We start from the raw sequence: 14,086 nt of genomic DNA on the forward strand, positions 1-14,086 counted from the left end.
ATTTATCCGTATTCAGTTTTCCCACTGCCGTGTACATCCAGCATGATTAGATGGTTTTAATCAGTAATCAAGTTGTGTGTTCTGCTGTTTTCTCTTCATACTATGTCATGAATATTTGAGAGATGCTGCCTAGTCTTCATATTTGTCATTTTTAATGTATCAAATAGGTGTATTGATACATTTTAACACATAATGAGTGTACCATAATACCCCCCATTGCTGACCTTGTGGGTCCTTTCCATTTGTTTGTTATAAATAAATAACACTAGGGAAGAATCTTTATGCATATTGCTTTTTTCTTCTGTGATACTTTCCTGGAGTTGTATTTCCAAACGTAGGATCGCTAAGTGAAAGATTATGAACACTTGTGAGACCTGTGGTACCTCTTCCTAGTTTGATAAGTATTTCTAAAAGATCGTATCAATCTGTATTGCCACAGCAATAAGGGTACTATTTTTCTCATACCTTCATCAGTCAGTATGGGGCTAGTTACTTTTCGATAAATTCATCACAGGTTTAAACTGTTACTTCGTTGTTTTTCGTTTGCATTCATTTCCATACTAACAAGGATGGACGTTCTCCAGATGTTCAGCTGTTTTTAAGACAATCGTCGTTCAAGCCGTTAGAGAATTCAATAGTGTTAGTCACGTGGGTGCGCGTGTGGTGCGCGTAGAAAGCAGGCGTGTGATGGGTAGAGGCGGTGGGGTGAGGGATGTGTGAAGTGCGGTGAACGTGTGAGCTGTATGGAGCGTGAGTGTGGAGTGTGTTTGTAGGTAGAGGTCTGGAGCCTGGGGGAGGCTGAAGAACTGGGTCTCAATGATGGCTGCGCCCAATCGGCTAAATGTTTACTGGAAGTAGCTGCATTTTGGGGAGAGGGGGCATGCGGGGGAAGGGGATACAGGGATGATGTTGTATGTAGCTGAGTTCGTGACATGCTGAATGATTAAACTATGTCCATGTTTAGCTTTAATAAAAACAAGAACTCAAAAATAGTTGGCCAAGGACATCTCTGAGAACCTGCCCAGGTGTAAAGTTATCTATTCTGGTGAGGTGGACTTAAGGAAGTGGAGCGTCAGCAGAAGGGGCTGGGCTTGGGAGGACCCCTCAGAGTGTGACCAGTTCAGGATGAACAGCAGTTAGTACAGCTCGTTACAGCCACCTAGGGAGCTGTCCCCAAAGGACAGTCTTTTCAAGAGTTGTTAGTACAACTGGTATCCATGTGGAAAAAAATACATCTCCACTTCTACCCCCACCTCGCACCATATGTAAAAATAAATTCAGAACGGACCACAGACCTCAACATAAAAGCTAAGACTATGGGCTTCCCTGGTGGCATAGTGGTTGAGAGTCTGCCTGCCGATGCATGGGACACGGGTTCGTGCCCCGGTCCGGGAAGATCCCACATGCAGCAGAGCGGCTGGGCCCGTGAGCCATGGCCGCTGAGCCTGCACGTCCGGAGCCTGTTGCTCCGCAACGGGAGAGGCCACAACAGTGAGAGGCCCGTGTACCGCCAAAAAAAAAAAAAAAAAAAGCTAAGACTAGAACACTTCGAGAAGGAGACTAAGGAGAAAATCTGCAAGATTTTAGGGTAGGCAAAGGTTTTTTTTGGACAAGGCACAGAAAGCACTAAGCATACAAGAAAAAAGTAATAATTGGGCTTCATTGAATTAAAACTTCTGCTCTTCAAAAGACCATTAAGAAACTGAAAAAGCAAGCTACATATAAGGAGAAAATATTTGCAATACATATATCTGACAGCAGATCCGTATCAAGAATATAAAAAGAACCCTTACACCTTAATAGTAAGAAGCCCAACAACGCAATAAAAAGTATGAGCAAAAGATTTAAATAGACACTTCACTAAAGAAGACATACAAGTGGCCAAGAAACACATAAAAATATGCTTTACATAATCAGTCATTAGGGAAATAGGAATTAAATCTACAATGAGGTATGACTATACACCCACTGTAATGACTAAAATGAAAAGGATTGACAGTACCAGTGGTTGGTGAGGAGGTGGAGGAACTGGAACTCTAATTCACTACTAGTGAGGATGTAGATCAGAACAACCATTTTGGAAAACAGTTTTTTAGTTTCTTATAAAATTCAACATATAATTAACACACAAGCCAACAGTTCCACCCCTAGATAGTTTTACCTAAGCAAAATGCAGACATTGCAAAGACTTGTGCATGCATGTTCATTACAGCCTTATTCATAATAATCTCAAACAGCAACCCAAAAGTTGATCAAAAAGTGAGTTATGCTGTGTTCATGCAATAGACTGTTATTCCACAATAACAAAAAATGGACGACTGATACAACCTAAATGAGTCTCAAAAGCCTTATGCCAAGTGAAGGAGGTGAGATCCAAAGAGCACATACTGCTTGATTCCATTGTCATGAAGTTCTAAGACAGAACCGGAGGGAGGAAGTGGGTGGAAGTGACTGACACAGGACTGCAGGGTAAAGGAACCATTTACACATTGATAACAAGTGGTAGTTTATGGTGTATGCGTTTGTCAAAACATATCCAAGTCTACACTTTAGATGATTGCGCTTCATTGTATTTAAATTACGCCTTAATAAAGGTGATTTAAACAGTGTATTGATGCCCCCTTTAATACTGCAGACCAATTAAATGGAAATCTCTGGGTAATTTCCAACAGGCAACCAGGTTGAAACCAGTGTTCTGGTGTGGGGTTGTGGGTTGTGTTTGTCTGCCTGTGCATCCATCTATCCGTGTTGGTTTGTGCTACAGAAGAAAGCCTGGGTCATCAAAAATGGTAGCCAAGCCAGCCTTCAATTAAGCCTCTCACGTGCTTTTATACTCCAAGGAGCGCGGCCTCCAAAGGGAGGGCGCCACTCTCAGATTAAACCCAGAGCACCATGGGGAGGATCCATCCAGGGGTGCCCCAGGGCAGTTGTCAGGGACCCAGCATTTCACCTAGCCCTCTGGCAGGTGATTCTATCTGGAGCCCAGCATCGCACCTGCCAGCCTTGCCTGCCATCTTCAGTGACTGCTCAGCGCACCTGTGTTGTCACCTCTTAGCAGGTGATATGTTGAAATTGTTTGGGGAGCTTTGCGGGTCACCATTGCCTCCTTCCCACCCCCAGAGATCCTGATTTAATTGGTCCAGGGGTGGGGTCTGAGCATCGGGATTTAAAAAATTTCCCCCAGTGATTCTACTATGCAAACAGGCGTTCTTGGACATGGGCTGCACAGCAGTTACCTGACGAAGCTTAAAACTGCCAATGCCTGGGCCCTACTCTTGGAAACTCTGATGTTAAGTGTTCTGGGGGCAGAATTCAGGCTTTTGTTTTTATTTTTGTTTTTTGAAGCTCCATAGCTAATTATAATATGCTGAGTGGACCCAGTGTACTGGATGAAGTACCAACCTTTTTGTTTGTTTGTTTTTTAAAGCAATTTTGCTGAGAGTCTGGGGGAAAAGGCAGTCTCATAAGACTGTCTGTGAGGATAAAAATTGGTACAACCTTTGGGACGATAATTTGCTAGTGTCTGTTAAAATTTAAGATGTGTATACCCACTGACCCAGTAGTTCCTCTTTTAAGGAATTCCTCTTTTTACACTACAGAATTAATAATAGCACACGTTCATAGAAGTATGCTTTTAAGAATCCTCACTACAGCATTGGTTGTGGTAGCAAAAGAACTGAAAACAATCCGGATGTTTCCTGGTAGTGGTCTGGGAGACCACTCAAGCCCTATCATAAATAAATCTTAGTACCATACCATGGAGTACTATGCAACCATTTAAATGATTGAGGTAAGTAAAAAGTAAAAATGAATAAGTAAAAACAGTGGTACAAATGAAAAAAAAGGATAAATTAAAAATTGAGGTAAATCTTTATGTACCTACAAGGGAAAATGAACATGATATATCATTTGGAGATGAAAGCAAATTGCAGACCAATATACATGACATGGGCCACTTTACATTAAAAATAAATTTGTGTGTGTAGCTATGTATGTATAAACAGGTTTGTATATAATCATAGGGCAATATCTGTTAGTGTGTGAGACTCCTAACGGCAGTTACCTCTAGGAGGTAGGATTGGAGAGATTTAAACTCTCATTTCTTACTTTACGAATTTGCAATGGTGGAATTGTGAGATTTTTCTTTTTTTGTATTTTTCAATATTTTTCCCCAAAATGTAAATTTTTAAAAATATGACAAACTTTAAAAAACATCTTCACCCTGGCCATGTTTCTTTTCTTTTCTGTGGCCCGTGTCAGCCAGAAATGCGGGACCCCTGAGGGGAACCCAGGAGTCCCTAACCCTGAGGGAAGCCACATCTGCTGATGGGAAATGGGACCCCACAGTCTTTCAGCCCAGCTTTGTAAATTCTCTCCTCCCGCTTTTTTTCTTCTCTTGCAAGTGTCCCTCCATCTTACTTGGTTGAAGAGTTGCAAAGCTTTCTTTGTGGGAAGCAATTTTTTGGCCCCTGCTGGCCATCTTCACACCTTGTTTTCTTTCCCAGAAAAAGGGAGGAGGAGAGCTTGAAGAATTGAATAGTTTTGGCTTTACTCTCACCATCATTTGTTTACTTTACCTGGGTGTAAGTACACTACAGCTTCCTGGGAAGCAGTGAGGCAGGGCCCATTATCCTCTTTTATAATTAGAAAAGTAGACTCAGAGAGGTCAAGCAGCCTGCCCATTGTAACACAGTGATTATTGGCAGGCATGAGAATGTGGCCCTGCTATCTCTTGGATTATTCTTCCCGTCTCTTCTTTCTTTCATTGGAAATACTCATTGGGGCCTATTCAGGAGGATTGAGAGCTAAAGGGACTGCAAAAGGAGGTACAAACTCAAAGCCCTCAGGAGCCACACACATGACATAAATGAATGAAGCAGAGAAATTGTGGACCCACAGTGGCCAGAGCTTCTGAATGATCAAGAAAAACCAGACATCGGGATTTTAATGTATAAATCTCCTTGTTTTTACATACCAGTAATCAGTTCAAAATTAATAAAGTTCTTTGGGCTAAGCAAAACCTATCTACAGGCTGGATTCACCATAGGGCTGTGATTAGACAATTTCCGGTGTGTTAGTTGCCCCTTACCCCACCCACCAACTGGGAAATGACTGAGGAGTTGACAGTCAACGGGCATTGGTACTTGGACATGGTTTTGACCTCTTTGACATCTGCTCAGCCGCCAGCTACCCTTTTTTAAAAAAATTTTTTGTCTTCTGACTTTTTCCCAAGTTATCACTATACATATTTATTGTACACATAATTTTAAAAAATAAAAAAAGAATGAAGAAAAGGCATCCTACCATCAAGACATATCTGCTGTTGATAATTTGTTAAGTTTCCTCCTAATCTTTTTGAGAATGTATATATGTATTTTGATAAATACAAAATTATTCATGCAGTTTTGCACCCAGTACTTCTACTCACTTTTATATCATAAGCACCTTTCTGGTTTTTTTAAAATTTTTTTCGAAGACATTATTTTTAATGGCTGTTTTAGTGTATTATGTAAATATAGCATACTTATTTGAGCAGTTATTTCCTGTGTGACCTTGAGCAAGTCACTTAACCTCTTTATGTCTCAGTTTTCTCTTTTGTTTAATGGGGGTAATAAAAGAATCTTCCCTGTAGGGTTAATGTAAGGATTGGAGGAGTAAATAGATATAAAGTAATTAGAATAGTGCTTGGCATAGAGTAAACATTAAATAAGTGCTTGATGATTATTATGGTTTTGTACAAATGCATTTTTGCCTGAATTTATTGCTTTTTATAATAAATTACTACAGGAGAAATTATTGGACAAAGGGTATTAACGTTTTAAGGCTCTTGATTTTCATGGTCAGATAACCTTCTAGTAAGGCTGTTCTAATTTACATTTCCAACACAGTATTTCTTCATATCCTCTGAAATATCAGTTATTTTACTTTCCTTTACTCTTTGCCAAAACGAATGATCTTAAGCGTCTATAATGTTGTTGAGCCTCTCTGTCTAGATTAGACCTCATATCTGGCCCTTCCTCTGGCTGTTCCCAGACAGACTGACTTCAGGTTTGTAAACTGATCCTGGTTTGTGTGTGTGTGTTTGTTTGCTTAATCCAAAGGAAGAGTCTCTGTTGTTTAATAGGTAAGTTTAACCCATTCACATTTATTGTGATTTTCTACTTATTATGCTTTTTGTTTTCTGGTAGTAGATTCTACAGGCCACCAACTCAACAGACATTTGTGAGGTGCTAACCTAGGGTCTCTGGCGTCTGTTCTAGAAACCACTCAGATTGAGGATCCCCGGGTACAATGGCGGCGGGAGCAGGAGCACATGCTGAAGGATTACCTGGTGGTGGCCCAGGAGGCCCTGAGTGCACAAAAGGAGATCTACCAGGTGAAGCAGCAGCGCTTGGAGCTCGCGCAGCAGGAGTATCAACAGCTTCACGCCGTCTGGGAGCACAAGCTGGGCTCCCAGGTCAGCTGTGAGTACCTCCCCCGCCCCAGGACACCCACAAACACAGCTACAGGGAGGAGGGAGTGGCCACACTGAGTCTTGCCTCTGTTGCCTCTCAGCGTTTCTCAGATCTACCTATTTTCGTTCATCTCCACTCCTTGTCCAAACCACCACCCTCTCTACTGTTTTCCGGCTCCTACTTGTGCTTTGCAGTGATTCATCTACCATTTTCATTCCATTTCCGTTCATTCATTTGTCAGCTCAAAATGCCAGACTTATTACCTGTCTTCTTATTGAAAGCCCTTCGGTGGCTGGGGGCAGTGGGGAGTTCTTGGTTAATGGATAGTTTCAGTTTGGGAAGATGAAAAAGTTCTGGAGATGGATGGTGGTGAGGGCTGCACAACAGTACGAATGTCTTTAATGCCCCTGAGCTGTATATTTTAAAATGGTTAAAGTGGTAAGTTTTATGTTATGTGTATTTTGTCCCATTGCTCTTTCCATAACCCACACAGTCACACGTGATCAGGCTCCTGCTGGCCACTCCCACCTCATCACAGGCTCTCATTCACTAGGCTCCAGATGCGCTGAGTACGTACATCGTGCTCCCCTCGCCTGCCCCGCACCTTTCCACCTTGGGGCTTTTGAATTGCTGCTCCCCTGCCTAGGAAGCTTTTCTATTGGTCTGTTTGCACAGCTGGCTCCTTCTCACCCTTCCAGTCTCTTCCTTCAGGTCATGTCCTCTGAGAGGTTTGCTTCTGACATCCCCATCCACAGACTCCCTTCCCCAGCATTAGCCTCTGTAATGGCTCTCTGTTTATTTTGTTCATAACACATATCACAGTACATCTGCTTATACGCTGCTGTCGGTATTTCTGAGTGGAGGAGATTTCCTGTCTCCCTGGTTTCTGCAGGAGGAGAAGAGGCATGGCAGGGTCCCCAGTCCTCATTCCCAGCATAGGGAGATGCCAGATCAGTAGCTTTCGAGGAGCCCGTTGACCTTTTCTGATGTGTTGAGGGTTTTTTTTTTTTGGTAATTTACCACTTTTTTTTTAACTTTTTAGAAATTAAAAATTTTTTTAATATTTATTTTCTCTTATTTTTTATTTTTTTGGCTGCGTCAGCACGTGGGATCTTTGTTCAGGCATGCGGAATCTTTCATCATGGTGCACAGGCTTCTCTCTAGCAGTGGTGTGCGGGTTTTCTCTCTCTAGTTGTGACGTGCGGGCTCCAGAACGCAAGGGCTCTGTAGTTTGCGGCACGCAGGCTCTCTAGTTGAGGCGTGTGAGCTCAGTAGTTGTGGTGCATGGGCTTAGTTGCCCTGCGGCATGTGGGATCTTTGTTCCCCAACCAGGGATTGAACCCACGTCCCCTGCATTGGAAGGCTGGTTCTTTACCACTGGACCACCAGGGAAGTCCCTACCACTGTTTTTTTTTTTTTTTTTTTTGGTGGTACCCGGGCGTCTCACTCTTGTGGCTTCTCCCGTTGCGGAGCACAGGCTCCGGACACGCAGGCTCCGCAGCCATGGCTCACGGGCCCAGCCGCTCCACGGCATGTGGGATCTTCCCAGACTGGGGCACGAACCCGCGTCCCCCGCATCGGCAGGTGGACTCTCAACCACTGCGCCACCAGGGAAGCCCCCTACCACTCTTTTTAATAACTAATACTTTCCTATGTTTAATGAGTGCTTACTACATGCTAGCCTACAGTCTAAATATGTTATTTCAGTTAATTCTCATAACAGTTCTATGGTCAAGCACAGTTAATATCCTCCTGTAACAGATAAGGAATCTGCAGCCTAGAGAAGACCAATAACATGCCCAGGGTCTTACAGCTGCCAAGAGGTGATAAGTTGCAAACATATAAGTTCCTTCTGTCCCAACAACACCTGCATTGTGGGCCAAAGGGCCAGCATTAGGCCACAGTGTCAGGGTGTCCGTGGCTTGGCTGGGTCCTTAAACACTACCCCTGTCTTTGAGAAGTTTGGTCTGGGAGGAGGACTGTGAGTGGTTTATTCACTGTCCCAGCCCCGCCCCGTTCCTTGGCAATTCAAGAAAAAAAAAACAACCTCAGATTATAGAAAAGAACTGGATTACACTCATTAGCTATTTCTAGGTCAAATAATGTCCTAGAGATCATCATGAGGGTTTTAGCACTTAATCTATCTTAGTCAGCTGGGGACTGCCATAACAAAATACCACAGAGTGGGTGGCTTCAACACAGACATTTATTTTCCCACAGTTCTGGAGGCTGGAAGTCTGAGGTCAGGATGTCAGTATGGATGGGTTCTGGTGAGACCCCTCTTCCTGACTTCTCACTGTGTCTTCACGGGGCACAGAGAGAGAAAGAGAAACAGCAAGCTGCTGGTGTTTCTTCTTATAAGGTCACTAATCCCATCATGAGGGCCCCACCCTCATGACCTCATCTAACCCTAATTACCTCCCAAAGGCCCCTTCTCCAAATACCATCACATTAGGCATTAGGGCTTCAACATATGAATTTGGGGGGAACACAATTCAGTGTATAGCATTATTCTTACCAGAGCCCTGGAGGGAGATATTAATATTGCTCGTGAAACTCAGATTCAAAGAGGTAGAGGAGGGCTTCCCTGGTGGCGCAGTGGTTGAGAGTCCACCTGCCGATGCAGGGGACGCGGGTTCGTGCCCTGGTCCGGGAAGATCCCACATGCCGCGGAGCGGCTAGGCCTGTGAGCCATGGCCACTGAGCCTGCGCGTCCGGAGCCTGTGCTTCGCAACGGGAGAGGCCACAACAGTGAGAGGCCCACGTACCGCAAAAAAAAAAAAAAAAAAAAAAAAAAAGAGGGGAAACTGTTCTAGACTTAAAAAAAAAAAAAGCCTAATGCGGCATAAACCCAGTGAAGTGTTTGTACCTTGACTAGACCCTGGGTGGAGGGGAAAGCTGCCATAAAAGATATTCTCAGGCAATTGGAGAATTTTCTTAGTTATCATAACGATGTTGTAGCTATGTAGGAGAATGTTCTGTTATTTATTTATTTATTTATTTAATTTATTTATTTTCTGTATTTTTTTCTTGGCCACGTCGGGTCTTCATTGCGGTGCGTGGGCTTCTCTCTAGTTGTGGCACAAAGGGTTTTTTCTCTCTCTAGTTGTGGTGCGTGGGCTTCAGGGTGTGTGGGCTCTGTAGTTTGTGGCACGCAGGCTCTCTAGTTGAGGCCCGTGAGCTCAGTAGTTGTGGCATGCAGGCTTAGTTGCCCTGCGGCATGTGGGATCTTAGTTCCCTGACCAGGGATCAAACCCGCGTCCCCTGCATTGGAAGGCGGATCCTTTACCACTGGACCATCAGGGAAGTCCCAAGAGTGTCCTGTTTTTAAGACACATGTGTGGCATCATGTCTGCAGCTTAATTCCAAAAAAGTCCGGGGGGGAAAAATGAAAAAATTATGGTGTCAGTCTTAAATGAGCAGATCGATGATACATTGTTGGTTTTGAATATGGGATAGGTTTTCGTCTTTTGCCACCATTTTCCAGTAATCATTCTTTGAGGGCTTGCTATGAACCAGGCATCCTACTGAGAGAAAGAACTGGAGTGGAGGGAGGGATAGACAGAACATATGTGGGGAAATGTTCAACGTTGGTGGATCTAGGTGAAGGATCCATCAGTATTCATTACATTATGCTTTCAAATTTCCTGTAGACAGAAAGTTTCCAAAGTATAAAGGTAAGGTGGGGAAAAAAGAGTCAAGTGACAGGAATGAAGCATTCCTAGTGGGGGCTGTCCTGGGTGTTGTGGGATGTTTAACAGCATTCCTGGTCTCTCTACCCACTAGATGCCTGTAACATTCTCCACCCAGGGCTGTGATCACCAAAAACGTCTCCAGACACTGCCCTAGGGGGGCAAAATTGCCCCCGGCTGAAAACCACTGGTCTAGATAAACCACTTAGTGCAATTTCCTTAGAACATATTAATGGCTCAATAAATATTCTCTTGACAGGAAATACATTTTGAGAATGTCGACTCTGGAGCTGGACTGCTGGGGTTCAAATCCAGGATATGTAACTTCCTAACTAGCCGTGTAACTTTGCACAAGTGATGCAGCTTCTCTCTGCCTCAAATTCTTCATCTATAAAATTGACATAATAATAGTATCACATTGAGGTGTTATGGGGCTTAATTTAGTTAAATACAAGGTATTTGGAATAGTAGTTGTCACATTCTTAAGCTCGCAATAAATAATAACAATATTTATATTTGATATATATATATTTATATTTGATATTATTAATTCATTGGCATTTGAAACGACAAAGATTTTTAACTGATCCCTGGAACCAATAAGAATAAATACACGACCAAAAAAAAAAGAATAAATACATGATTCGTGGTAGGAATTGATACAGTCCTATCATATGACTTCGGACGCTACTAAATACTCCATCAAGGTTCAAAAACACCATCATTTTGGTTTTTCTTTTTCTTTGGCCTCGCCACGCGGCATGTGGGATCTTAGTTCCCCGACCAGGGATCGAACCTGTGCCTCCTACATTGGAAGCTCGGGGTCTTAACCACTGGACCGCCAGGGAAGTCCCAAGACACCATCTTTTTGAATGTTAAAGAAGGAGTCATCTCGGATCACTAGTCCTAAGATGCAAACCAGTGAGGGATGGCCCAGTCCAAGCATCCCAGTGAAATAGGCATGACCCAAGGCTCCTCATGACTCTCTTTGGATTTTATAAGCCAGGTTTGCCTTCCAAGTCAAGCTCTCCAGCATGTTGATAGACCGGTGAGGTAACATGCCTCCCTCTAACTCAGATGATCTGTTGGGGCTTGTGAGAGTTTTGCCACCTTGCCTTGGCTGCTGTAGGGCTGTGGCTGCAGGTGGGGCCCTGCCCTGGGGATGGAGGCTTTGTTGTCATCTCTGGCGCAATCTCTAGCTCCGTGGGGAAGGAGAAGAGAACTCACATTTAATGTACACCTATTAAATTTCTGGAGGGCAATATGCCGGCACTCTACTTATGTTTAAAGTAACCTTGCTACACACACGCACACGCACACGCACACACAATCTTGCAAGGTACTGTTGTTCTCATTTTACAAATAAAACTGAGGCCCAGAGAGGGAAAGTATCTTCCCCAAGGTCACACTGGTAAAAAGTGGCAGGAATAGCTTTTATACCCAGGAGTATCTGACCTCAAAACCAGTTCTCTTCATTTAATCCAAGTCAGCCAGTCAAATTCTAAGGTTTGGGGGCTCTACTGGGGTCCCTCCATCCTCTGAAAGATGAGAACTTGGGAGAGCTGGGTTCTTTGGGACCTCACCATGCTCCTTCCTCCTCCGGGCCTTGGTTTCCCATTTGAAAAATCAATCACTGGGAGCCTTGCAGCTAAAAATGCCAGTTGAACCACCTACGTGCTTTCACTCATTCCTGAAACTAAGAAACTATCAGATAAGAGATTTTTATGGCATACATGTACAAGGACAGGGAGACTTGGAGAGAAGAGAACAGCGGTAAAATATGGAGGCTGGAAAGCAGAAGGTCAGGTGGCAGCCTGTCTGATAGAGTGGAGAAAAGAGAAAATGGGCTGATAGTGAGGGAAAAAACAGGCCTCTAGTCTACCTGGAGCACGTGCAAAAGCCTCGGGAATTGGAGGGAGTGGCTGTCTCAGCGTGGAAGTGAAGTGAGGAGGGCCTGAAAGAAGATTGGAGGAGAGTTGTTCCTGAGACACAGACCACCAGATCTCCTTCCCAGATCAGTACCACCAGGCCACTGCTCATCCCCAACGTGGGGAAACATTGGAGGTTTCTTTTTTTGAGGTGCATCATACTGAAAACATGGTGATTAAGTGAACATGGACTTGAGGATTGAGACCCCAGCCTGCCTGTACCACTTGACTCCCAGAAGGGTGCCAGGCTATTACCCTGCGGGCTAGACAGTAGAAGAGTGTGGGGAATCGGAGTCTCTTCTCCTCAGAGAAAAGAGATGTGAAGAGAAAAGATGTAAAGACACTGACAGTGAGGATTCCTAGATGAAACAATCCAGCCAAATCACATCCCAAATAACCCACAGTCAATCATGTAACCCATGATCAACAAGCTCCACTCCAGCCAGCTTTTTGGGCCCCAGTCCTAAGTGTGAGCAGACAGCTGAGATTCCAGACATCCATGGAAAGCCTCTAACATGAACAATAGAGATTAAAACAAACACGTGGTGATAGGGAGCCCTTGTAGGAAACAGGGAATATGCATGGAGAAGAAAACATCGAGAGAAGCTACACAACCATGCAACTAAAACAGGATGCTACATTTTATTAAGAAAAAAAAAAAGGAGTCTTCAGAGAACACAGAAGAGCCTTAGGAAATTAAACTATGAGAGTAGAAATGAAAAATCCACAGGAAGCCTGGAAGGTAAAGCAGAAAGTTTTCTAAAAAGCAGAACAAAAATAAAATGAGATGGAAAAAAAGACCATCAGGCCAAGAACTCTATCTGAGCAATAAAAGCTCCAGATAGAGCAGAAGAAACAGAGGGGAAGAAGCATCAGTGACATAATGCAGAAAAATTTCCCAGAACTGATGGAGGAGAGTTTTTAGATTGAAAGGGCTCAGTGAGCACCCAACACAATGGATAAAAGTTAACTCACACCAAAGACATATCATTGTGCAACTTCAAACACTGGGAACGATTCAAGACCCTAAAAGCTTTCAGAGAGGAAAACCAGGTCACACAAAAATGATCGGGACTCAGAATAGCTCCAGGCTTCTCAACAGTAACACTAGAAACCTAAAAGACAATGGAGCAATGCATTCACACTTTTAAGGAAATTCATTTCCGACCGAGAAGTCTATATCCAGCAAGACTACCTTTAATCGAGGGCCGGCTAGAATAACGATCTTTTTAGACATGCAAGTTTTCCAAAAGTTTATTTCCTTCATGGGTCCTTTCTCAGGAAGCTCCTGGAAGTGATATTCTGCCAAAATGAGGGGGTAGTCACAGAGGGGGAAACATGGTATTTAGGGAGGAGGAGAGAAGGAGGCAAGGAGGGGGGGGTCTCAGGATGCCAGCTGTGCAGAGAGAGTGCACTGGCACATGCCTTGCGAGACAGAGCCCAAGAGAGGAACTCTGTGAGAGGAGATTTAGATAACTGGCCAAGTGTGAAGCTGAATCAGTGTTAAATTTGTGGAAAGTAGGCACGCATAAAAATGATCATTATTAACTCTAGGAAAAACAACCCAAAAACTGTGCTGGAAAGAAAAAGTAGGCAAAGTTGGCTATATGCCTGGGCCCTGAATAGTGTTTGCAGTGTAAAAGTAATGCAAACACTGAAGGTTGCTCTCGCCAGAGTTATCTGATGAGAAGCTGGGAGGCGTGTCCTGTGTGGGGTAGGGGCCGAGAAAGGGAGTGAAGCTAACACTCCATCCTCCAGAGAGAGAAGTGAATAAATCATGCCTAAGACTGAAAAAAATCAAGAAACAGCGAAACATGCATATTAACAGACTCACACGGGTGGGCACCCAAGAAACTGGCTGAACCTGTTGAAACAGTTCCTTTTTCATGAGTGAGATAAGCGGATTGGGGAATGCTCTTTTTTTTATAGCAAATCTTGGGTGTATAAAATATATAGTATTTTATATATACTGTTAAACTGTTCATATATAACTTGAATAAAAACTAAAAAT

General features: G+C 43.5%; 1 protein-coding gene across 1 annotated transcript in view; it reads left to right on the forward strand.

Moving 5' to 3' along the window:
• The window catches only part of WWC1 (WW and C2 domain containing 1), a 153,105-nt gene that overhangs the window by 80,616 nt on the left and 58,403 nt on the right, over nucleotides 1-14,086 (forward strand). The window contains exon 3 of the mRNA XM_033853548.2: nucleotides 6,261-6,464. Within this exon, the coding sequence (XP_033709439.1) occupies nucleotides 6,261-6,464 (204 nt within the window). The remainder of the gene's footprint in view (nucleotides 1-6,260; nucleotides 6,465-14,086) is intronic.

This window comes from Tursiops truncatus, chromosome 3 (assembly GCF_011762595.2).
Source record: "Tursiops truncatus isolate mTurTru1 chromosome 3, mTurTru1.mat.Y, whole genome shotgun sequence".
NCBI lineage: Eukaryota > Metazoa > Chordata > Mammalia > Artiodactyla > Delphinidae > Tursiops > Tursiops truncatus.